Here is a 27115-nt window from a genome sequence, read left to right as displayed (position 1 = left end):
TATTATACACAGCATCTATCCTGGATCTGTAGAACTACACACAGAGGTGTTATTATACACAGCATCTATCCTGGACCTGTAGAACTACACACAGAGGTGTCATTATACACAGCATCTATCCTGGACCTGTAGAACTACACACAGAGGTGTTATTATACACAGCATCTATCCTGGACCTGTAGAACTACACACAGAGGTGTCATTATACACAGCATCTATCCTGGATCTGTAGAACTACACACAGAGGTGTCATTATACACAGCATCTATCCTGGACCTGTAGAACTACACACAGAGGTGTCATTATACACAGCATCTATCCTGGACCTGTAGAACTACACACAGAGGTGTCATTATACACAGCATCTATCCTGGACCTGTAGAACTACACACAGAAGTGTCTTTATACACAGCATACAACCAGTCTATTCTGTCCAAGAACACGTCTAACATCTATGTAAAGCTTTGGACAAGTGTTGAAAGTTATATCAAACTCAAGAATGTAAACAGTGTTTAATATCGTCAAATTATTCGCCATTTATTTTAGGAGATTTCAATATGATTGATTGTCATCCTTCCATCTATCTAACCATGACTCCAGTGTTAATATAATTGATTGTCATCCTTCCATCTATCTAACCATGAGTCCAGTGTTAATATAATTGATTGTCATCCTTCCATCTATCTAACCATGAGTCCAGTGTTAATATAATTGTACCTTGTTGTCTTCCCAGTAGAGCGCTAGAACCTGGTCTCCTGGTTTCAAGTTCCCCAGGCCTTGAGGCTCCATGGACCCAACCTGTCCCTGGTCTGACCTCTGCCCTTTGACCTGCCCTGACCTCTTCTTAGGGGCGGTGTTGGAGTTGTTATGGGCGGGGTTAGTGCTGTTCCTGTTGTGTGGCTCCTCCCTCTCCCTGGGGGCGGGACCAGAGGAGTAGTTCTGTTGTTTGATTGGCCCTGTCCGGTGTTCCGTTGACGAGTCACCGTTTTGGAGATGTGGACCCGAGCCTGGGCCGCCGCCCACTTGGCCTTTCACTGGACGAGACTCCCCACGGGACACGCCCCAGTCCTGCGTCCCGGCGCTACAGTCCTCCTCTTGCCCCGCCCACAACGCAGAAGAGTTTGACGGTCCGTTGTCCCGGTAACGATCAAAGTTGTCAGAGTTGGGCCTTTCCCTGTGGGACTTCCCCCCTCCTCTCCTTCTGCTGTTGGGCTCAGCTCTACAATACAACACAACTTTACTGTACATCCCAGAATGCACATTCTTTCATTGGCATCATCGTACAAGAATGAAAACCATTGCATACACATGAGAAAACAGTCAATCCTCGCACATTGTATTCATAAACACGGATGACATTGACAATGCAAGTCTAATCAAGTATCCATACAAATAATGCCACTTTATATAATGTTTACATACCCTACATTACTCATCTCATATGTATATACTGTACTCTATACCGTCTACTGCATTTTGCCTATGCCGTTCGGCCATCACTCATTCATATATTCGTATTCATTCCTTTACACTTGTGTGTATTAGGTAGTTGTTGTGGAATTGTTAGATTATTTGTTAGATATTACTGCACTGTCGGAACTAGAAGCACAAGCATTTCGCTACACTCACATTAACATCTGCTATCCATGTGTATGTGACCAATAAAACTTGATTTGATGAGACGACATTCATAATCAAGTCTAATCTAGTATCCATACCTGTTGTCTGCTCTGCTGTCAGATCTCTGGACCCCTTTAGGTTCTGATACACAGTTAGAACTGGACTCTGTCTGGTGCTGGCCTGGTTTAGAGGCAGCTGGTGCAGACCCGTTGTTCTGCTTCATCCCTCCTCCTCTCTTATTAAACGACAGATCAGGTACCGAGTGCTGCTCTCTCCGACTTTGGTTCTGGAACCCTCCGGAACCAAAACTAGAACCTACTCTGATTCCCTGCTGGAAGGTTCCAGAACCAAAAGGATCCCCCTGGGTTCCGTCTCTGGGTTCTCTGTTCCGCTGGCCAGGGGCGGGGTACGTAGCTGGGCAGAACACTGATGCCTGTCCTCTGGCCTCCCTGGCTGCTTGTCTCTCATTCTGGGCCTCTCTCCACCTCTCTGTCCCTCCTCCACCTCCAGGAGGGGCCTTCTCCTGTGTCTGGCCCCTTTCCTGGCCTCTGTCCTGGGCTCTCTCCTGGCCCTGCTGGCCCCCTGCTGGAGCTGAGACTGGAGCTGGGGAAGGGGTGGATGTGGTGATGGAAGGGTCGTGGCCAGGTTTAGGGAAATCCTTGTCACTATCCCTCTGGAAGCGAGGTGGTCTGTCGTTCCTATCGTTCCTGAAGTCTGATCTATCGTTCCTCTCCTTCCGTGATCTGTCGTTCCTGGACCAGTCATTCCTACTGTCTGACCTGTCGTTGCGGCTGTCGCTGCGTTGGGGGTACCTGTCCTGGGACTGGTGGTTAGGGGGGAACGTCATCTTACCATCATGATGCCTCTGAGAGGACTGGCTCTTTGGCTCTGGAGGAGAAACCCAGAGAAAAAGATATTCACACACACACACACACACACACACACACACACACACACACACACACACACACACACACACACACACACACACACACACACACACACACACACACACACACACACACACACACACACACACACACACGTTGTGAACGTTTAAACATTTCAACAAAATGTTGTTTTTGTTTGCCGATAGACAGGCCTAGTGCCCGGTTCTGTCTGTCTGGTGGCTGACCTGCCTATACTGATCGGCCCAGTGCCCGGTTCTGTCTGTCTGGTGGCTGACCTGCCTATACTGATCGGCCCAGTGCCCGGTTCTGTCTGTCTGGTGGCTGACCTGCATATACTGATCGGCCCAGTGCCCGGTTCTGTCTGTCTGGTGGCTGACCTGCCTATACTGATCGGGCCAGTGCCCGGTTCTGTCTGTCTGGTGGCTGACCTGCCTATACTGATCGGCCCAGTGCCCGGTTCTGTCTGTCTGGTGGCTGACCTGCCTATACTGATCGGCCCAGTGCCGGTTCTGTCTGTCTGGTGGCTGACCTGCCTATACTGATCGACCCAGTGCCCGGTTCTGTCTGTCTGGTGGCTGACCTGCCTATACTGATCGGCCCAGTGCCCGGTTCTGTCTGTCTGGTGGCTGACCTGCCTATACTGATCGGCCTAGTGCCGGTTCTGTCTGTCTGGTGGCTGACCTGCCTATACTGATCGGCCCAGTGCCCGGTTCTGTCTGTCTGGTGGCTGACCTGCCTATACTGATCGGCCCAGTGCCCGGTTCTGTCTGTCTGGTGGCAGACCTGCCTATACTGATTGGCCCAGTGCCCGGTTCTGTCTGTCTGGTGGCAGACCTGCTGTGAGTGTTTGTGTTCTCTGAAGTACGGCAACTAATCAGTCTCCGTTTCAAAAATACTGAATCTTAGGAGGCGATTCCTAGAGGAAGATGTATTTTCTTTCTACTAAATGTCTCCTTACTACATTTACACACACTGTATATAGACTTTTCTATAGTGTTATTGACTGTACGCTTGTTTATTCCATGTGTAACTCTGCGTCGTTGTTTGTGTCGCACTGCTTTGCTTTATCTTGGCCAGGTCGTAGTTGTAAATGAGAACTTGTTCTCAACTGGCCTACCTGGTTAAATAAAGTTGAAATAAAATAAATAAAATTGGTAAGTCATGGTATTTAACAAGATGTAAAGAGGAGCAGGCGGCAGGCTGTACGATAGTTTATCCCACAGGCAGCTCAAGATTCATTTGATGGACAGTTCTGGACGCCTCGTGAAGGACGTTAAGTCCCACTTCAGAAGCGACCTTCCTTTACAGACAAGTAAAATACCCGTTCAGCGGGCGCTTCCAATCCATCTCCAGAGAAGGTTTGGTGTTTAAACAGCTGTCGTGTACCCTCACAGACAAACAAACAGACCGTAGCAGAGGTGCTTTCAAGGGGATATGACTGAGGGAGACAGAACTTCACTGTCTGGCCCTAGTTGTCCTTATTAGGACCATTATTCTGCATCGTGAATGAATTATTCTGCATCGTGAATGAATTATTCTGCATCGTGAATGAATTATTCTGCATCATGAATGAATTATTCTGCATCGTGAATTAATAGGATCATTATTCTGCATTGTAAATTGACGTGGAATTTTCAGATTTTTCTTGTATCGTTTTAACAGAAAATTATATGTAGAAAAATGCAGATTAAACGTTAAGCAAAATTGTCCATTGGTCACATCCCTGACATGTACACACACACCCATGCTTAAATTCTAGATACTGTCTTTTAATTGGAGACCTGAGAAACAAATACAAATAAAATCGAAACATACGTCATTATATACCCGTATATAAACAAAGAAGGGGGAAACAAACATCAATGCCAGAGTTCAGTAAAAATGGCATGATCCCAAACTCTGGTTTCAAACATCTAAATACTTGAAATGAGCCCAAACATCAAACAGTAACTTCCCCTCATGAAAGGCAGGAAATGAAACCCATCCCTCTCTGTTGGCTGTGTCCATTTCACCCTCTGTGGTGAACCATATGTCAGTTTGTCTCCATGCATACCCACTGATGTCAGAGACTTAACTAACGGCAGCACTGTTTTATACAGCTTAATACCCTCTGTAGAGAGACACACAGACCATCTGGCTGGCTCCTCACTATAACCACCAGAGGAGAGACAGGACTACAGCACAAGAGACAGGACTACAGCACCAGAGACAGGACTACGGCGCCAGAGACAGGACTACGGCGCCAGAGACAGGACTACGGCGCCAGAGACAGGACTACGGCGCCAGAGACAGGACTACGGCGCCAGAGACAGGACTACGGCGCCAGAGACAGGACTACGGCGCCAGAGACAGGACTACGGCGCAAGAGACAGGACTACGGCGCAAGAGACAGGACTACGGCGCAAGAGACAGGACTACGGCGCAAGAGACAGGACTACGGCGCAAGAGACAGGACTACGGCGCCAGAGACAGGACTACGGCGCCAGAGACAGGACTACGGCGCCAGAGACAGGACTACGGCGCCAGAGACAGGACTACGGCACCAGAGACAGGATTACAGCACCAGAGACAGGACTACAGCACCAGACTAGAGCACCAGAGACTACCGCACCAGAGACAGGACTACAGCACCAGAGACTACAGCACCAGACACTACAGCACCAGAGACTACAGCACCAGACACTATAGCACCAGAGACTACAGCACCAGAGACAGGACTACTGCACCAGAGACTACAGCACCAGAGACAGGACTACAGCACCAGAGACTACAGCACCAGAGACAGGATGACAACACCAGAGACTATAACACCAGACTACAGCACCAGAGACTACAGCACCAGAGACTACATCACCAGAGACAGGACTACAGCACCAGAGACAGGACTACCGCACCAGAGACAGGACTACTGCACCAGAGACAGGACTACTGCACCAGAGACTATAACACCAGAGACAGGACGACAACACCAGAGACTACAACACCAGAGACAGGACTACAACACCAGAGACTACAACACCAGAGACAGGACTACAACACCAGAGACAGGACTACAACACCAGAGACAGGACTACAACACCAGAGACAGGACTACAACACCAGATACTATAACACCAGAGACAGGACTACAACACAAGAGACAGGACTACAACACAAGAGACTACAACACCAGAGACTATAACATCAGAGACTACAGCACCAGAGACTACAACACCAGAGACTATAACACCAGAGACTACAACACCAGAGACTATAACACCAGAGACAGGACTACAGCGCCAGAGACTACAACACCAGAGACTATAACACCAGAGACTACAACACCAGAGACTATAACACCAGAGACTATAACACCAGAGACAGGACTACAGGACCAGAGACTACAACACCAGAGACTATAACACCAGAGACAGGACTACAGGACCAGAGACTACAACACCAGAGACTATAACACCAGAGACAGGACTACAGGACCAGAGACAATAACACACAGTGTGGAGCTCTGTATTAACATGTGTTTTAATCCTGACCTATTTGATTTGTTTTATGACAGATGGATCAGAAACAAAGGGGGTGAAATATTAAGAGGAAACAGAAGTGTGAAAGCTGGACTTGGAAGTTGAACCCTGCTCTCCAGAGGGGAACGGAACATGTCCATGGAGCCGGGAGAGTTACCCACTCCAACACAGATTTACACCATACCCTTTCTTTAAAAATATATATTTCTTATAAAATGTACAATATTTTAAGGAATTTTGAATGACAGTTAAGCTTTGATGCTGGAAAAAGAGTGTGAATCAGAAAGACAAACAGGATGAAGAAAATGATTATCTACCTATAATAGAAAATTCCCCCTTTTCAATAAATGTCACAAATAGGTGTAACAGACTGCTATGTGCTTTGTGAAAATATCAGGTTGAAAGCAGGCACCACAGCAGGATAAAGGTAGAGGAAGGAAACGATCCCTGATGCTACCTCGCTCTCCCACCAAGGTGCATGAATTCATGGGGCAAAGTGAAGTAGAGACACTTCTTTATTGTTAAAACCAACACGTTTCAACTGTAGCCAACAACCCTGCTGAAGACGATTGGTAAAGGAAGGACAGGACCCCTAACTGTACCTTGTAGGGAGAAGACTATTGGTAAAGGAAGGACCCCTAACTGTACCTTGTATGTAGAAGACTATTGGTAAAGGAAGGACAGGACCCCTAACTGTACCTTGTAGGGAGAAGACTATTGGTAAAGGAAGGACAGGACCCCTAACTGTACCTTGTAGGGAGAAGACTAGTGGAAAATGAAGGACCCCTAACTGTACCTTGTAGGGAGAAGACTATTGGTAAAGGAAGGACCCCTAACTGTACCTTGTATGTAGAAGACTATTGGTAAAGGAAGGACAGGACCCCTAACTGTACCTTGTAGGGAGAAGACTATTGGTAAAGGAAGGACCCCTAACTGTACCTTGTATGTAGAAGACTATTGGTAAAGGAAGGACAGGACCCCTAACTGTACCTTGTTTGTAGAAGACTATTGGTAAAGGAAGGACAGGACCCCTAACTGTACCTTGTATGTAGAAGACTATTGGTAAAGGAAGGACCCCTAACTGTACCTTGTATGTAGAAGACTATTGGTAAAGGAAGGACCCCTAACTGTACCTTGTATGTAGAAGACTATTGGTAAAGGAAGGACAGGACCCCTAACTGTACCTTGTAGGGAGAAGACTATTGGTAAAGGAAGGACAGGACCCCTAACTGTACCTTGTATGTAGAAGACTATTGGTAAAGGAAGGACATGACCCCTAACTGTACCTTGTATGTAGAAGACTATTGGTAAAGGAAGGACCCCTAACTGTACCTTGTATGTAGAAGACTATTGGTAAAGGAAGGACAGGACCCCTAACTGTACCTTGTAGGGAGAAGACTATTGGTAAAGGAAGGACAGGACCCCTAACTGTACCTTGTAGGGAGAAGACTATTGGTAAAGGAAGGACAGGACCCCTAACTGTACCTTGTAGGGAGAAGACTATTGGTAAAGGAAGGACCCCTAACTGTACCTTGTATGTAGAAGACTATTGGTAAAGGAAGGACCCCTAACTGTACCTTGTATGTAGAAGACTATTGGTAAAGGAAGGACAGGACCCCTAACTGTACCTTGTAGGGAGAAGACTATTGGTAAAGGAAGGACAGGACCCCTAACTGTACCTTGTAGGGAGAAGACTATTGGTAAAGGAATGACCCCTAACTGTACCTTGTAGGGAGAAGACTATTGGTAAAGGAAGGACCCCTAACTACCTTGTAGGGAGAAGACTATTGGTAAAGGAAGGACCCCTAACTGTACCTTGTATGTAGAAGACTATTGGTAAAGGAAGGACAGGACCCCTAACTGTACCTTGTAGGGAGAAGACTATTGGTAAAGGAAGGACAGGACCCCTAACTGTACCTTGTATGTAGAAGACTATTGGTAAAGGAAGGACCCCTAACTGTACCTTGTAGGGAGAAGAATATTGGTAAAGGAAGGACAGGACCCTTAACTGTACCTTGTATGTAGAAGACTATTGGTAAAGGAAGGACAGGACCCCTAACTGTACCTTGTAGGGAGAAGACTATTGGTAAAGGAAGGACCCCTAACTGTACCTTGTAGGGAGAAGACTATTGGTAAAGGAAGGACAGGACCCCTAACTGTACCTTGTAGGGAGAAGACTATTGGTAAAGGAAGGACAGGACCCCTAACTGTACCTTGTATGTAGAAGACTATTGGTAAAGGAAGGACCCCTAACTGTACCTTGTATGTAGAAGACTATTGGTAAAGGAAGGACAGGACCCCTAACTGTACCTTGTAGGGAGAAGACTATTGGTAAAGGAAGGACAGGACCCCTAACTGTACCTTGTAGGGAGAAGACTATTGGTAAAGGAAGGACAGGACCCCTAACTGTACCTTGTAGGGAGAAGACTATTGGTAAAGGAAGGACCCCTAACTGTACCTTGTATGTAGAAGACTATTGGTAAAGGAAGGACCCCTAACTGTACCTTGTATGTAGAAGACTATTGGTAAAGGAAGGACAGGACCCCTAACTGTACCTTGTAGGGAGAAGACTATTGGTAAAGGAAGGACAGGACCCCTAACTGTACCTTGTAGGGAGAAGACTATTGGTAAAGGAATGACCCCTAACTGTACCTTGTAGGGAGAAGACTATTGGTAAAGGAAGGACAGGACCCCTAACTGTACCTTGTATGTAGAAGACTATTGGTAAAGGAAGGACCCCTAACTGTACCTTGTATGTAGAAGACTATTGGTAAAGGAAGGACAGGACCCCTAACTGTACCTTGTAGGGAGAAGACTATTGGTAAAGGAAGGACAGGACCCCTAACTGTACCTTGTAGGGAGAAGACTATTGGTAAAGGAAGGACCCCTAACTGTACCTTGTAGGGAGAAGACTATTGGTAAAGGAAGGACAGGACCCCTAACTGTACCTTGTATGTAGAAGACTATTGGTAAAGGAAGGACCCCTAACTGTACCTTGTATGTAGAAGACTATTGGTAAAGGAAGGACAGGACCCCTAACTGTACCTTGTATGTAGAAGACTATTGGTAAAGGAAGGACCCCTAACTGTACCTTGTAGGGAGAAGACTATTGGTAAAGGAAGGACCCCTAACTGTACCTTGTATGTAGAAGACTATTGGTAAAGGAAGGACCCCTAACTGTACCTTGTATGTAGAAGACTATTGGTAAAGGAAGGACAGGACCCCTAACTGTACCTTGTAGGGAGAAGACTATTGGTAAAGGAAGGACCCCTAACTGTACCTTGTATGTAGAAGACTATTGGTAAAGGAAGGACCCCTAACTGTACCTTGTATGTAGAAGACTATTGGTAAAGGAAGGACAGGACCCCTAACTGTACCTTGTATGTAGAAGACTATTGGTAAAGGAAGGACCCCTAACTGTACCTTGTAGGGAGAAGACTATTGGTAAAGGAAGGACCCCTAACTGTACCTTGTATGTAGAAGACTATTGGTAAAGGAAGGACAGGACCCCTAACTGTACCTTGTAGGGAGAAGACTATTGGTAAAGGAAGGACAGGACCCCTAACTGTACCTTGTAGGGAGAAGACTAGTGGAAAATGAAGGACCCCTAACTGTACCTTGTAGGGAGAAGACTATTGGTAAAGGAAGGACCCCTAACTGTACCTTGTATGTAGAAGACTATTGGTAAAGGAAGGACAGGACCCCTAACTGTACCTTGTAGGGAGAAGACTATTGGTAAAGGAAGGACCCCTAACTGTACCTTGTATGTAGAAGACTATTGGTAAAGGAAGGACCCCTAACTGTACCTTGTATGTAGAAGACTATTGGTAAAGGAAGGACAGGACCCCTAACTGTACCTTGTATGTAGAAGACTATTGGTAAAGGAAGGACAGGACCCCTAACTGTACCTTGTAGGGAGAAGACTATTGGTAAAGGAAGGACAGGTCACCTAACTGTACCTTGTAGGGAGAAGACTATTGGTAAAGGAAGGACTCCTAACTGTACCTTGTATGTAGAAGACTATTGGTAAAGGAAGGACAGGACCCCTAACTGTACCTTGTTGGGAGAAGACTATTGGTAAAGGAAGGACAGGACCCCTAACTGTACCTTGTATGTAGAAGACTATTGGTAAAGGAAGGACCCCTAACTGTACCTTGTATGTAGAAGACTATTGGTAAAGGAAGGACAGGACCCCTAACTGTACCTTGTATGTCGAAGACTATTGGTAAAGGAAGGACCCCTAACTGTACCTTGTATGTAGAAGACTATTGGTAAAGGAAGGACCCCTAACTGTACCTTGTAGGGAGAAGACTATTGGTAAAGGAAGGACAGGACCCCTAACTGTACCTTGTAGGGAGAAGACTATTGGTAAAGGAAGGACAGGACCCCTAACTGTACCTTGTATGGAGAAGACTATTGGTAAAGGAAGGACAGGACCCCTAACTGTACCTTGTAGGGAGAAGACTATTGGTAAAGGAAGGACAGGACCCCTAACTGTACCTTGTAGGGAGAAGACTATTGGTAAAGGAAGGACAGGACCCCTAACTGTACCTTGTAGGGAGAAGACTATTGGTAAAGGAAGGACAGGACCCCTAACTGTACCTTGTATGTAGAAGACTATTGGTAAAGGAAGGACCCCTAACTGTACCTTGTAGGGAGAAGAATATTGGTAAAGGAAGGACAGGACCCCTAACTGTACCTTGTATGTAGAAGACTATTGGTAAAGGAAGGACAGGACCCCTAACTGTACCTTGTAGGGAGAAGACTATTGGTAAAGGAAGGACAGGACCCCTAACTGTACCTTGTAGGGAGAAGACTATTGGTAAAGGAAGGACAGGACCCCTAACTGTACCTTGTAGGGAGAAGACTATTGGTAAAGGAAGGACAGGACCCCTAACTGTACCTTGTAGGGAGAAGACTATTGGTAAAGGAAGGACAGGACCCCTAACTGTACCTTGTAGGGAGAAGACTATTGGTAAAGGAAGGACAGGACCCCTAACTGTACCTTGTAGGGAGAAGACTATTGGTAAAGGAAGGACAGGACCCCTAACTGTACCTTGTAGGGAGAAGACTATTGGTAAAGGAAGGACAGGACCCCTAACTGTACCTTGTAGGGAGAAGACTATTGGTAAAGGAAGGACAGGACCCCTAAATGTACCTTGTATATAGAAGACTATTGGTAAAGGAAGGACAGGACCCCTAACTGTACCTTGTATGTAGAAGACTATTGGTAAAGGAAGGACCCCTAACTGTACCTTGTATGTAGAAGACTATTGGTAAAGGAAGGACAGGACCCCTAACTGTACCTTGTAGGGAGAAGACTATTGGTAAAGGAAGGACAGGACCCCTAACTGTACCTTGTAGGGAGAAGACTATTGGTAAAGGAAGGACCCCTAACTGTACCTTGTAGGGAGAAGACTATTGGTAAAGGAAGGACAGGACCCCTAACTGTACCTTGTATGTAGAAGACTATTGGTAAAGGAAGGACAGGACCCCTAACTGTACCTTGTATGTAGAAGACTATTGGTAAAGGAAGGACGCCCTAACTGTACCTTGTATGTAGAAGACTATTGGTAAAGGAAGGACAGGACCCCTAACTGTACCTTGTAGGGAGAAGACTATTGGTAAAGGAAGGACCCCTAACTGTACCTTGTATGTAGAAGACTATTGGTAAAGGAAGGACCCCTAACTGTACCTTGTATGTAGAAGACTATTGGTAAAGGAAGGACAGGACCCCTAACTGTACCTTGTATGTAGAAGACTATTGGTAAAGGAAGGACAGGACCCCTAACTGTACCTTGTAGGGAGAAGACTATTGGTAAAGGAAGGACCCCTAACTGTACCTTGTATGTAGAAGACTATTGGTAAAGGAAGGACCCCTAACTGTACCTTGTATGTAGAAGACTATTGGTAAAGGAAGGACAGGACCCCTAACTGTACCTTGTATGTAGAAGACTATTGGTAAAGGAAGGACCCCTAACTGTACCTTGTAGGGAGAAGACTATTGGTAAAGGAAGGACCCCTAACTGTACCTTGTATGTAGAAGACTATTGGTAAAGGAAGGACAGGACCCCTAACTGTACCTTGTAGGGAGAAGACTATTGGTAAAGGAAGGACAGGACCCCTAACTGTACCTTGTAGGGAGAAGACTAGTGGAAAATGAAGGACCCCTAACTGTACCTTGTAGGGAGAAGACTATTGGTAAAGGAAGGACCCCTAACTGTACCTTGTATGTAGAAGACTATTGGTAAAGGAAGGACAGGACCCCTAACTGTACCTTGTAGGGAGAAGACTATTGGTAAAGGAAGGACCCCTAACTGTACCTTGTATGTAGAAGACTATTGGTAAAGGAAGGACCCCTAACTGTACCTTGTATGTAGAAGACTATTGGTAAAGGAAGGACAGGACCCCTAACTGTACCTTGTATGTAGAAGACTATTGGTAAAGGAAGGACAGGACCCCTAACTGTACCTTGTAGGGAGAAGACTATTGGTAAAGGAAGGACAGGACCCCTAACTGTACCTTGTAGGGAGAAGACTATTGGTAAAGGAAGGACTCCTAACTGTACCTTGTATGTAGAAGACTATTGGTAAAGGAAGGACAGGACCCCTAACTGTACCTTGTTGGGAGAAGACTATTGGTAAAGGAAGGACAGGACCCCTAACTGTACCTTGTATGTAGAAGACTATTGGTAAAGGAAGGACCCCTAACTGTACCTTGTATGTAGAAGACTATTGGTAAAGGAAGGACAGGACCCCTAACTGTACCTTGTATGTAGAAGACTATTGGTAAAGGAAGGACCCCTAACTGTACCTTGTATGTAGAAGACTATTGGTAAAGGAAGGACCCCTAACTGTACCTTGTATGTAGAAGACTATTGGTAAAGGAAGGACAGGACCCCTAACTGTACCTTGTAGGGAGAAGACTATTGGTAAAGGAAGGACAGGACCCCTAACTGTACCTTGTATGTAGAAGACTATTGGTAAAGGAAGGACATGACCCCTAACTGTACCTTGTAGGGAGAAGACTATTGGTAAAGGAAGGACAGGACCCCTAACTGTACCTTGTAGGGAGAAGACTATTGGTAAAGGAAGGACAGGACCCCTAACTGTACCTTGTAGGGAGAAGACTATTGGTAAAGGAAGGACCCCTAACTGTACCTTGTATGTAGAAGACTATTGGTAAAGGAAGGACCCCTAACTGTACCTTGTAGGGAGAAGAATATTGGTAAAGGAAGGACAGGACCCCTAACTGTACCTTGTATGTAGAAGACTATTGGTAAAGGAAGGACAGGACCCCTAACTGTACCTTGTAGGGAGAAGACTATTGGTAAAGGAAGGACCCCTAACTGTACCTTGTAGGGAGAAGACTATTGGTAAAGGAAGGACAGGACCCCTAACTGTACCTTGTAGGGAGAAGACTATTGGTAAAGGAAGGACAGGACCCCTAACTGTACCTTGTAGGGAGAAGACTATTGGTAAAGGAAGGACAGGACCCCTAACTGTACCTTGTAGGGAGAAGACTATTGGTAAAGGAAGGACAGGACCCCTAACTGTACCTTGTAGGGAGAAGACTATTGGTAAAGGAAGGACAGGACCCCTAACTGTACCTTGTAGGGAGAAGACTATTGGTAAAGGAAGGACAGGACCCCTAACTGTACCTTGTAGGGAGAAGACTATTGGTAAAGGAAGGACAGGACCCCTAAATGTACCTTGTATATAGAAGACTATTGGTAAAGGAAGGACAGGACCCCTAACTGTACCTTGTATGTAGAAGACTATTGGTAAAGGAAGGACAGGACCCCTAACTGTACCTTGTATGTAGAAGACTATTGGTAAAGGAAGGACCCCTAACTGTACCTTGTATGTAGAAGACTATTGGTAAAGGAAGGACAGGACCCCTAACTGTACCTTGTAGGGAGAAGACTATTGGTAAAGGAAGGACAGGACCCATAACTGTACCTTGTAGGGAGAAGACTATTGGTAAAGGAAGGACCCCTAACTGTACCTTGTAGGGAGAAGACTATTGGTAAAGGAAGGACAGGACCCCTAACTGTACCTTGTATGTAGAAGACTATTGGTAAAGGAAGGACCCCTAACTGTACCTTGTATGTAGAAGACTATTGGTAAAGGAAGGACAGGACCCCTAACTGTACCTTGTAGGGAGAAGACTATTGGTAAAGGAAGGACCGGACCCCTAACTGTACCTTGTAGGGAGAAGACTATTGGTAAAGGAAGGACCCCTAACTGTACCTTGTAGGGAGAAGACTATTGGTAAAGGAAGGACAGGACCCCTAACTGTACCTTGTATGTAGAAGACTATTGGTAAAGGAAGGACCCCTAACTGTACCTTGTATGTAGAAGACTATTGGTAAAGGAAGGACAGGACCCCTAACTGTACCTTGTATGTAGAAGACTATTGGTAAAGGAAGGACCCCTAACTGTACCTTGTAGGGAGAAGACTATTGGTAAAGGAAGGACCCCTAACTGTACCTTGTATGTAGAAGACTATTGGTAAAGGAAGGACAGGACCCCTAACTGTACCTTGTAGGGAGAAGACTATTGGTAAAGGAAGGACCCCTAACTGTACCTTGTATGTAGAAGACTATTGGTAAAGGAAGGACCCCTAACTGTACCTTGTATGTAGAAGACTATTGGTAAAGGAAGGACAGGACCCCTAACTGTACCTTGTAGGGAGAAGACTATTGGTAAAGGAAGGACAGGACCCCTAACTGTACCTTGTAGGGAGAAGACTATTGGTAAAGGAAGGACCCCTAACTGTACCTTGTATGTAGAAGACTATTGGTAAAGGAAGGACAGGACCCCTAACTGTACCTTGTTGGGAGAAGACTATTGGTAAAGGAAGGACAGGACCCCTAACTGTACCTTGTATGTAGAAGACTATTGGTAAAGGAAGGACCCCTAACTGTACCTTGTATGTAGAAGACTATTGGTAAAGGAAGGACAGGACCCCTAACTGTACCTTGTATGTAGAAGACTATTGGTAAAGGAAGGACCCCTAACTGTACCTTGTAGGGAGAAGACTATTGGTAAAGGAAGGACAGGACCCCTAACTGTACCTTGTATGTAGAAGACTATTGGTAAAGGAAGGACATGACCCCTAACTGTACCTTGTAGGGAGAAGACTATTGGTAAAGGAAGGACAGGACCCCTAACTGTACCTTGTAGGGAGAAGACTATTGGTAAAGGAAGGACAGGACCCCTAACTGTACCTTGTAGGGAGAAGACTATTGGTAAAGGAAGGACCCCTAACTGTACCTTGTATGTAGAAGACTATTGGTAAAGGAAGGACCCCTAACTGTACCTTGTAGGGAGAAGAATATTGGTAAAGGAAGGACAGGACCCCTAACTGTACCTTGTAGGGAGAAGACTATTGGTAAAGGAAGGACCCCTAACTGTACCTTGTAGGGAGAAGACTATTGGTAAAGGAAGGACAGGACCCCTAACTGTACCTTGTAGGGAGAAGACTATTGGTAAAGGAAGGACAGGACCCCTAACTGTACCTTGTATGTAGAAGACTATTGGTAAAGGAAGGACAGGACCCCTAACTGTACCTTGTAGGGAGAAGACTATTGGTAAAGGAAGGACAGGACCCCTAACTGTACCTTGTAGGGAGAAGACTATTGGTAAAGGAAGGACAGGACCCCTAACTGTACCTTGTAGGGAGAAGACTATTGGTAAAGGAAGGACAGGACCCCTAACTGTACCTTGTAGGGAGAAGACTATTGGTAAAGGAAGGACAGGACCCCTAACTGTACCTTGTAGGGAGAAGACTATTGGTAAAGGAAGGACAGGACCCCTAAATGTACCTTGTATATAGAAGACTATTGGTAAAGGAAGGACAGGACCCCTAACTGTACCTTGTATGTAGAAGACTATTGGTAAAGGAAGGACCCCTAACTGTACCTTGTATGTAGAAGACTATTGGTAAAGGAAGGACAGGACCCCTAACTGTACCTTGTAGGGAGAAGACTATTGGTAAAGGAAGGACAGGACCCCTAACTGTACCTTGTAGGGAGAAGACTATTGGTAAAGGAAGGACCCCTAACTGTACCTTGTAGGGAGAAGACTATTGGTAAAGGAAGGACAGGACCCCTAACTGTACCTTGTATGTAGAAGACTATTGGTAAAGGAAGGACAGGACCCCTAACTGTACCTTGTATGTAGAAGACTATTGGTAAAGGAAGGACCCCTAACTGTACCTTGTATGTAGAAGACTATTGGTAAAGGAAGGACAGGACCCCTAACTGTACCTTGTAGGGAGAAGACTATTGGTAAAGGAAGGACAGGACCCCTAACTGTACCTTGTAGGGAGAAGACTATTGGTAAAGGAAGGACCCCTAACTGTACCTTGTAGGGAGAAGACTATTGGTAAAGGAAGACAGGACCCCTAACTGTACCTTGTATGTAGAAGACTATTGGTAAAGGAAGGACCCCTAACTGTACCTTGTATGTAGAAGACTATTGGTAAAGGAAGGACAGGACCCCTAACTGTACCTTGTATGTAGAAGACTATTGGTAAAGGAAGGACCCCTAACTGTACCTTGTAGGGAGAAGACTATTGGTAAAGGAAGGACCCCTAACTGTACCTTGTATGTAGAAGACTATTGGTAAAGGAAGGACCCCTAACTGTACCTTGTATGTAGAAGACTATTGGTAAAGGAAGGACAGGACCCCTAACTGTACCTTGTAGGGAGAAGACTATTGGTAAAGGAAGGACCCCTAACTGTACCTTGTATGTAGAAGACTATTGGTAAAGGAAGGACCCCTAACTGTACCTTGTATGTAGAAGACTATTGGTAAAGGAAGGACAGGACCCCTAACTGTACCTTGTAGGGAGAAGACTATTGGTAAAGGAAGGACAGGACCCCTAACTGTACCTTGTAGGGAGAAGACTATTGGTAAAGGAAGGACCCCTAACTGTACCTTGTATGTAGAAGACTATTGGTAAAGGAAGGACCCCTAACTGTACCTTGTATGTAGAAGACTATTGGTAAAGGAAGGACAGGACCCCTAACTGTACCTTGTAGGTAGAAGACTATTGGTAAAGGAAGGACAGGACCCCTAACTGTACCTTGTATGTAGAAGACTATTGGTAAAGGAAGGACAGGACCCCTAACTGTACCTTGTAGGGAGAAGACTATTGGTAAAGGAAGGACCCCTAACTGTACCTTGTAGGGAGAAGACTATTGGTAAAGGAAGGACAGGACCCCTAACTGTACCTTGTAGGGAGAAGACTATTGGTAAAGGAAGGACAGGACCCCTAACTGTACCTTGTAGGGAGAAGACTATTGGTAAAGGAAGGACAGGACCCCTAAATGTACCTTGTATATAGAAGACTATTGGTAAAGGAAGGACAGGACCCCTAACTGTACCTTGTATGTAGAAGACTATTGGTAAAGGAAGGACCCCTAACTGTACCTTGTATGTAGAAGACTATTGGTAAAGGAAGGACAGGACCCCTAACTGTACCTTGTAGGGAGAAGACTATTGGTAAAGGAAGGACAGGACCCCTAACTGTACCTTGTAGGGAGAAGACTATTGGTAAAGGAAGGACCCCTAACTGTACCTTGTAGGGAGAAGACTATTGGTAAAGGAAGGACAGGACCCCTAACTGTACCTTGTATGTAGAAGACTATTGGTAAAGGAAGGACCCCTAACTGTACCTTGTATGTAGAAGACTATTGGTAAAGGAAGGACAGGACCCCTAACTGTACCTTGTATGTAGAAGACTATTGGTAAAGGAAGGACCCCTAACTGTACCTTGTAGGGAGAAGACTATTGGTAAAGGAAGGACCCCTAACTGTACCTTGTATGTAGAAGACTATTGGTAAAGGAAGGACCCCTAACTGTACCTTGTATGTAGAAGACTATTGGTAAAGGAAGGACAGGACCCCTAACTGTACCTTGTAGGGAGAAGACTATTGGTAAAGGAAGGACCCCTAACTGTACCTTGTATGTAGAAGACTATTGGTAAAGGAAGGACCCCTAACTGTACCTTGTATGTAGAAGACTATTGGTAAAGGAAGGACAGGACCCCTAACTGTACCTTGTATGTAGAAGACTATTGGTAAAGGAAGGACCCCTAACTGTACCTTGTAGGGAGAAGACTATTGGTAAAGGAAGGACCCCTAACTGTACCTTGTATGTAGAAGACTATTGGTAAAGGAAGGACAGGACCCCTAACTGTACCTTGTAGGGAGAAGACTATTGGTAAAGGAAGGACAGGACCCCTAACTGTACCTTGTAGGGAGAAGACTAGTGGAAAATGAAGGACCCCTAACTGTACCTTGTAGGAGAGAAGACTATTGGTAAAGGAAGGACAGGACCCCTAACTGTACCTTGTAGGGAGAAGACTATTGGTAAAGGAAGGACCCCTAACTGTACCTTGTATGTAGAAGACTATTGGTAAAGGAAGGACCCCTAACTGTACCTTGTATGTAGAAGACTATTGGTAAAGGAAGGACAGGACCCCTAACTGTACCTTGTATGTAGAAGACTATTGGTAAAGGAAGGACAGGACCCCTAACTGTACCTTGTAGGGAGAAGACTATTGGTAAAGGAAGGACAGGACCCCTAACTGTACCTTGTAGGGAGAAGACTATTGGTAAAGGAAGGACTCCTAACTGTACCTTGTATGTAGAAGACTATTGGTAAAGGAAGGACAGGACCCCTAACTGTACCTTGTTGGGAGAAGACTATTGGTAAAGGAAGGACAGGACCCCTAACTGTACCTTGTATGTAGAAGACTATTGGTAAAGGAAGGACCCCTAACTGTACCTTGTATGTAGAAGACTATTGGTAAAGGAAGGACAGGACCCCTAACTGTACCTTGTATGTAGAAGACTATTGGTAAAGGAAGGACCCCTAACTGTACCTTGTATGTAGAAGACTATTGGTAAAGGAAGGACCCCTAACTGTACCTTGTATGTAGAAGACTATTGGTAAAGGAAGGACAGGACCCCTAACTGTACCTTGTAGGGAGAAGACTATTGGTAAAGGAAGGACAGGACCCCTAACTGTACCTTGTATGTAGAAGACTATTGGTAAAGGAAGGACATGACCCCTAACTGTACCTTGTAGGGAGAAGACTATTGGTAAAGGAAGGACAGGACCCCTAACTGTACCTTGTAGGGAGAAGACTATTGGTAAAGGAAGGACAGGACCCCTAACTGTACCTTGTAGGGAGAAGACTATTGGTAAAGGAAGGACCCCTAACTGTACCTTGTATGTAGAAGACTATTGGTAAAGGAAGGACCCCTAACTGTACCTTGTAGGGAGAAGAATATTGGTAAAGGAAGGACAGGACCCCTAACTGTACCTTGTATGTAGAAGACTATTGGTAAAGGAAGGACAGGACCCCTAACTGTACCTTGTAGGGAGAAGACTATTGGTAAAGGAAGGACCCCTAACTGTACCTTGTAGGGAGAAGACTATTGGTAAAGGAAGGACAGGACCCCTAACTGTACCTTGTAGGGAGAAGACTATTGGTAAAGGAAGGACAGGACCCCTAACTGTACCTTGTAGGGAGAAGACTATTGGTAAAGGAAGGACAGGACCCCTAACTGTACCTTGTAGGGAGAAGACTATTGGTAAAGGAAGGACAGGACCCCTAACTGTACCTTGTAGGGAGAAGACTATTGGTAAAGGAAGGACAGGACCCCTAACTGTACCTTGTAGGGAGAAGACTATTGGTAAAGGAAGGACAGGACCCCTAACTGTACCTTGTAGGGAGAAGACTATTGGTAAAGGAAGGACAGGACCCCTAACTGTACCTTGTAGGGAGAAGACTATTGGTAAAGGAAGGACAGGACCCCTAACTGTACCTTGTAGGGAGAAGACTATTGGTAAAGGAAGGACAGGACCCCTAAATGTACCTTGTATATAGAAGACTATTGGTAAAGGAAGGACAGGACCCCTAACTGTACCTTGTATGTAGAAGACTATTGGTAAAGGAAGGACCCCTAACTGTACCTTGTATGTAGAAGACTATTGGTAAAGGAAGGACAGGACCCCTAACTGTACCTTGTAGGGAGAAGACTATTGGTAAAGGAAGGACAGGACCCCTAACTGTACCTTGTAGGGAGAAGACTATTGGTAAAGGAAGGACCCCTAACTGTACCTTGTAGGGAGAAGACTATTGGTAAAGGAAGGACAGGACCCCTAACTGTACCTTGTATGTAGAAGACTATTGGTAAAGGAAGGACAGGACCCCTAACTGTACCTTGTATGTAGAAGACTATTGGTAAAGGAAGGACCCCTAACTGTACCTTGTATGTAGAAGACTATTGGTAAAGGAAGGACAGGACCCCTAACTGTACCTTGTAGGGAGAAGACTATTGGTAAAGGAAGGACCGGACCCCTAACTGTACCTTGTAGGGAGAAGACTATTGGTAAAGGAAGGACCCCTAACTGTACCTTATAGGGAGAAGACTATTGGTAAAGGAAGGACAGGACCCCTAACTGTACCTTGTATGTAGAAGACTATTGGTAAAGGAAGGACCCCTAACTGTACCTTGTATGTAGAAGACTATTGGTAAAGGAAGGACAGGACCCCTAACTGTACCTTGTATGTAGAAGACTATTGGTAAAGGAAGGACCCCTAACTGTACCTTGTAGGGAGAAGACTATTGGTAAAGGAAGGACCCCTAACTGTACCTTGTATGTAGAAGACTATTGGTAAAGGAAGGACCCCTAACTGTACCTTGTATGTAGAAGACTATTGGTAAAGGAAGGACAGGACCCCTAACTGTACCTTGTAGGGAGAAGACTATTGGTAAAGGAAGGACCCCTAACTGTACCTTGTATGTAGAAGACTATTGGTAAAGGAAGGACCCCTAACTGTACCTTGTATGTAGAAGACTATTGGTAAAGGAAGGACAGGACCCCTAACTGTACCTTGTATGTAGAAGACTATTGGTAAAGGAAGGACCCCTAACTGTACCTTGTAGGGAGAAGACTATTGGTAAAGGAAGGACCCCTAACTGTACCTTGTATGTAGAAGACTATTGGTAAAGGAAGGACAGGACCCCTAACTGTACCTTGTAGGGAGAAGACTATTGGTAAAGGAAGGACAGGACCCCTAACTGTACCTTGTAGGGAGAAGACTAGTGGAAAATGAAGGACCCCTAACTGTACCTTGTAGGGAGAAGACTATTGGTAAAGGAAGGACCCCTAACTGTACCTTGTATGTAGAAGACTATTGGTAAAGGAAGGACAGGACCCCTAACTGTACCTTGTAGGGAGAAGACTATTGGTAAAGGAAGGACCCCTAACTGTACCTTGTATGTAGAAGACTATTGGTAAAGGAAGGACCCCTAACTGTACCTTGTATGTAGAAGACTATTGGTAAAGGAAGGACAGGACCCCTAACTGTACCTTGTATGGAGAAGACTATTGGTAAAGGAAGGACAGGACCCCTAACTGTACCTTGTAGGGAGAAGACTATTGGTAAAGGAAGGACAGGACCCCTAACTGTACCTTGTAGGGAGAAGACTATTGGTAAAGGAAGGACCCCTAACTGTACCTTGTATGTAGAAGACTATTGGTAAAGGAAGGACAGGACCCCTAACTGTACCTTGTAGGGAGAAGACTATTGGTAAAGGAAGGACAGGACCCCTAACTGTACCTTGTATGTAGAAGACTATTGGTAAAGGAAGGACCCCTAACTGTACCTTGTATGTAGAAGACTATTGGTAAAGGAAGGACAGGACCCCTAACTGTACCTTGTATGTAGAAGACTATTGGTAAAGGAAGGACCCCTAACTGTACCTTGTAGGGAGAAGACTATTGGTAAAGGAAGGACCCCTAACTGTACCTTGTATGTAGAAGACTATTGGTAAAGGAAGGACCCCTAACTGTACCTTGTATGTAGAAGACTATTGGTAAAGGAAGGACAGGACCCCTAACTGTACCTTGTAGGGAGAAGACTATTGGTAAAGGAAGGACCCCTAACTGTACCTTGTATGAAGAAGACTATTGGTAAAGGAAGGACCCCTAACTGTACCTTGTATGTAGAAGACTATTGGTAAAGGAAGGACAGGACCCCTAACTGTACCTTGTAGGGAGAAGACTATTGGTAAAGGAAGGACAGGACCCCTAACTGTACCTTGTAGGGAGAAGACTATTGGTAAAGGAAGGACCCCTAACTGTACCTTGTATGTAGAAGACTATTGGTAAAGGAAGGACCCCTAACTGTACCTTGTATGTAGAAGACTATTGGTAAAGGAAGGACAGGACCCCTAACTGTACCTTGTAGGGAGAAGACTATTGGTCAAGGAAGGACAGGACCCCTAACTGTACCTTGTATGTAGAAGACTATTGGTAAAGGAAGGACAGGACCCCTAACTGTACCTTGTAGGGAGAAGACTATTGGTAAAGGAAGGACCCCTAACTGTACCTTGTAGGGAGAAGACTATTGGTAAAGGAAGGACAGGACCCCTAACTGTACCTTGTAGGGAGAAGACTATTGGTAAAGGAAGGACAGGACCCCTAAATGTACCTTGTATATAGAAGACTATTGGTAAAGGAATCCAGGACCCCTAACTGTACCTTGTATGTAGAAGACTATTGGTAAAGGAAGGACCCCTAACTGTACCTTGTAGGGAGAAGACTATTGGTAAAGGAAGGACAGGACCCCTAACTGCACCTTGTATGGAGAAGCTCCCCATCTTGGATTCCAGGAAGTCAAACAGAGTGCTGGGTCCTGACGGTCTTCCCCCTCCTGCTCCCTCCTCCTCATCCTCACCCCCAAACCTACTGGACCTCCCCCGACCCCGGCCACGACCCCTTCCTCTGTCTGCTGCATGGAGGAAACAGACGCAGCAGGAAAGTCACATTATCAATGGGATGCTATAGTTATTACGTAGTCGTAGGTCATTAATAAAACTCCATCCACAGTTGATCATCACTTCTGCTGTAGTCTGATCCAGATTAACAACCTTTCTATTCTATTGAGACTCCTCAGATTATCTCCTTAATCTGTTATCCTCCCCTCTCCCCTCCACCTCCTCTCCCCACCCTTCCCCTCCTCTCCCCTCCACCTCTCCTCCTCTCCCCACCCTTCCCCTCCTCTCCCCACCCTTCCCCTCCTCTCCCCACCCTTCCCCTCCTCTCCCCTCCACCTCTCCTCCTCTCCCCACCCTTCCCCTCCTCTCCCCTCCCCCTCTCCTCCTCTCCCCACCCTTCCCCTCCTCTCTCCTCCACTCTCTCCTCCCCCTCCCGTCAAGACACACTGAGGTGGAAACATAGCCCATGTCCCAGATGGCATTCTATTCCCTACACGCAAAACTAGTGCACCATAGAGGGAATAGGGTCTAAAGTAGTGCACTATATAGGGAATAGGGTCTAAAGTAGTGCACTATATAGGGAATAGGGTGCAATAGGGCTCTGGTCTAAAGTAGTGCACTATATAGAGAATAGGGTCTAAAGTAATGCACTATATAGGGAATAGGGTCTAAAGTAGTGCACTATATAGGGAATAGGGTCTAAAGTAGTGCACTATATAGGGAATAGGGTCTAAAGTAGTGCACTATATAGGGAATAGGGTCTAAAGTAGTGCACTATATAGGGAATAGGGTGCAATAGGGCTCTGGTCTAAAGTAGTGCACTATATAGAGAATAGGGTCTAAAGTAGTGCACTATATAGGGAATAGGGTCTAAAGTAGTGCACTATATAGGGAATATGGTCTAAAGTAGTACACTATATAGAGAACAGGGTCTAAAGTAGTGCACTATATAGGGAATAGCGTCTAAAGTAGTGCACTATATTGAGAACAGGGTCTAAAGTAGTGCACTATATAGGGAATAGGGTCTAAAGTAGTGCACTATATAGGGAACAGAGTGTAAAGTAGTGCACTATATAGGGAACAGGGTACAATAGGGCTCGGGTCTAAAGTAGTGCACTACATAGGAAATATGGTCTAAAGTAGTGCACTATATAGGGAACAGGGTCTAAAGTAGTGCACTATATAGGGAACAGGCTCTAAATTAGTGCACTATATAGGGAATAGGGTCTAAAGTAGTGCACTATATAGGAAATAGGGTCTAAAGTAGTGCACTATATAGGGAATAGGGTCTAAAGTAGTGCACTATATATGGAATATGGTCTAAAGTAGTGCACTATATAGGGAATAGGGTCTAAAGTAGTGCACTATATAGGGAATAGGGTCTAAAGTAGTGCACTATATAGGGAATAGGGTCTAAAGTAGTGCACTATATAGGGAATAGGGTCTAAAGTAGTGCACTATATAGGGAATAGGGTCTAAAGTAGTGCACTATATAGGAAATAGGGTCTAAAGTAGTGCACTATATAGGGAATATGGTCTAAAGTAGTGCACTATATAGGGAATATGGTGCCCTTTGGGAGACAGCCTAATGGGGGAAGGGAGGGGTCTATATTACACAACTGAATGGAATACTAGTGTGGTTGTTGTTGAGGCCTGCCCAGTCCCACACCGTCTAAAACCAATGAGGGTCCCCAACATTATTTCACAATCACACCACAAAGGACACCAAAACGCCCAATAAAAACCAAATCAGAGACATTTTTACTGCAAGCCAGGAATCTAGATGAAACAAACGAATGAATGAATTAAACTGAGTTGTTGTTGATGTGAAGCCTAGACAGGTCAAGCCCAAAACCAGAAAGCCAAGGCATATTTTCCCAGAATTATTCTCCTGACCACAAAGACCTCAAACATCTTCAATTACAACTGAAAGGGGGGGGGGGGGTTAGACAGAGGGTAAGAGACCCACCCGCCTATACAGAGCTAAGGGAAACACTGGGTGAAAAGGTCAAAGCCCTCACCAGCTCGCGGTAATTTCCTAGTTCCCGGTAGTTTGGTTGTTCCCGGTAACTCCCGAGCTCTCTGTAGTTTCCTTCTGGTCGGCTGGACTCCTCCAACCTCTCCATCCTCTCCTCTCGTCTCTGCCGGTACGAGTCCCTGTCTCCTCGATCTCCTCGTCGGTAGCTGTCCCGGCTGCCTGTATTAACCAGGTTTCCCCCAGCATTGCCTCCGCCGCCAAACGTCCGAGTTCCCTTCAGAAGAGGTCAAGAGATTGGTTTCCCCGACAGACAGACAAAGTCTCTTCCTGGACTAAACAACTGTTTGAATGGAGAATGTAGACCTAATCTGTGTCTGGGAAACTGGCCCTTAATTTACAACAAGCCAGTAGAAACAGTACCAACTCACACAGTGGGACACGGAGTCTAACAGACACGGGTGATCCAGTTACTATAGCTACGACAACAGGGATAAAACCACACACACACACACACCTCTTTGTTCTTGGCAACCTCAGCGATGGCCGCTAGCCTCTGCTTCTCAAACTCTTCGTTCTCGTCAGCTGTTTTCACCACACTGGTGCTGACCAGGGTTTTCCTGGTGTCCAGCTCTCTAGAGTCCACCTCTTCATTCCTCACACACTTCTGAGGAGCACAGAGAAGAGAATTTCATCAGTCTGATTGGTTAGTCAACGGAGAGAGAATCAGCCTGATTGGTTAGTCAACAGAGAGAGAATCAGTCTGATTGGTTAGTCAACAGAGAGAGAATCAGTCTGATTGGTTAGTCAACGGAGAGAGAATCAGTCTGATTGGTTAGTCAACAGAGAGAGAATCAGTCTGATTGGTTAGTCAACAGAGAGAGAATCAGTCTGATTGGTTAGTCAACGGAGAGAGAATCAGTCTGATTGGTTAGTCAACGGAGAGAGAATCAGTTTGATTGCTTAGTCAACAGAGAGAGAATCAGTCTGATTGGTTAGTCAACAGAGAGAGAATCAGTCTGATTGGTTAGTCAACGGAGAGAGAATCAGTCTGATTGGTTAGTCATCAAAGAGAGAATCAGTCTGATTGGTTAGTCATCAAAGAGAGAATCAGTCTGATTGGTTAGTCGACAGAGAGAGAATCAGTCTGATTGGTTAGTCAACAAAGAGAGAATCAGTCTGATTGGTTAGTCAACAGAGAGAGAATCAGTCTGATTGGTTAGTCAACGGAGAGAGAATCAGTCTGATTGGTTAGTCAACAGAGAGAGAATCAGTCTGATTGGTTAGTCAACAGAGAGAGAATCAGTCTGATTGGTTAGTCATCAAAGAGAGAATCAGTCTGATTGGTTAGTCATCAAAGAGAGAATCAGTCTGATTGGTTAATCAACAGAGAGAGAATCAGTCTGATTGGTTAGTCAACAGAGAAAGAATCAGTCTGATTGGTTAGTCAACAGAGAGAGAATCAGTCTGATTGGTTAGTCAACGGAGAGAGAATCAGTCTGATTGGTTAGTCAACAGAGAGAGAATCAGTCTGATTGGTTAGTCAACAGAGAGAGAATCAGTCTGATTGGTTAGTCAACGGAGAGAGAATCAGTCTGATTGGTTAGTCATCAAAGAGAGAATCAGTCTGATTGGTTAGTCATCAAAGAGAGAATTAGTCTGATTGGTTTGTCAACAGAGAGAGAATCAGTCTGATTGGTTAGTCAACAGAGAGAGAATCAGTCTGATTGGTTAGTCATCAAAGAGAGAATCAGTCTGATTGGTTAGTCATCAAAGAGAGAATCAGTCTGATTGGTTAATCAACAGAGAGAGAATCAGTCTGATTGGTTAGTCAACGGAGAGAGAATCAGTCTGATTGGTTAGTCATCAAAGAGAGAATCAGTCTGATTGGTTAGTCATCAAAGAGAGAATTAGTCTGATTGGTTTGTCAACAGAGAGAGAATCAGTCTGATTGGTTAGTCAACAGAGAGAGAATCAGTCTGATTGGTTAGTCATCAAAGAGAGAATCAGTCTGATTGGTTAGTCATCAAAGAGAGAATCAGTCTGATTGGTTAATCAACAGAGAGAGAATCAGTCTGATTGGTTAGTCAACAGAGAAAGAATCAGTCTGATTGGTTAGTCAACAGAGAGAGAATCAGTTTGATTGGTTAGTCAACAGAGAGAGAATCAGTCTGATTGGTTAGTCAACGGAGAGAGAATCAGTCTGATTGGTTAGTCAACAGAGAGAGAATCAGTCTGATTGGTTAGTCAACAGAGAGAGAATCAGTCTGATTGGTTAGTCAAC

At 45.2% G+C, this 27115-nt stretch overlaps 1 protein-coding gene across 1 annotated transcript in view; it reads right to left on the bottom strand.

Moving 5' to 3' along the window:
• LOC106592742 (tudor domain-containing protein 3) overlaps positions 1 to 27115 on the bottom strand; it is a 52707-nt gene that overhangs the window by 7024 nt on the left and 18568 nt on the right. Inside the window, exons 7-11 of the mRNA XM_082963313.1 lie at positions 25349 to 25498; positions 24853 to 25108; positions 22718 to 22870; positions 1719 to 2508; positions 718 to 1219 (exon numbers count right to left, since the gene is read on the bottom strand). Coding sequence (XP_082819439.1) covers positions 718 to 1219; positions 1719 to 2508; positions 22718 to 22870; positions 24853 to 25108; positions 25349 to 25498 — 1851 coding nt within the window. The remainder of the gene's footprint in view (positions 1 to 717; positions 1220 to 1718; positions 2509 to 22717; positions 22871 to 24852; positions 25109 to 25348; positions 25499 to 27115) is intronic.

The sequence above is a fragment of the Salmo salar genome, chromosome 17, assembly GCF_965601325.2.
Source record: "Salmo salar chromosome 17, fSalSal1, whole genome shotgun sequence".
Lineage (NCBI taxonomy): Eukaryota > Metazoa > Chordata > Actinopteri > Salmoniformes > Salmonidae > Salmo > Salmo salar.
Note: the sequence above shows the minus strand (reverse complement) of the source record. Positions and strands in the feature narration are given on the sequence as shown.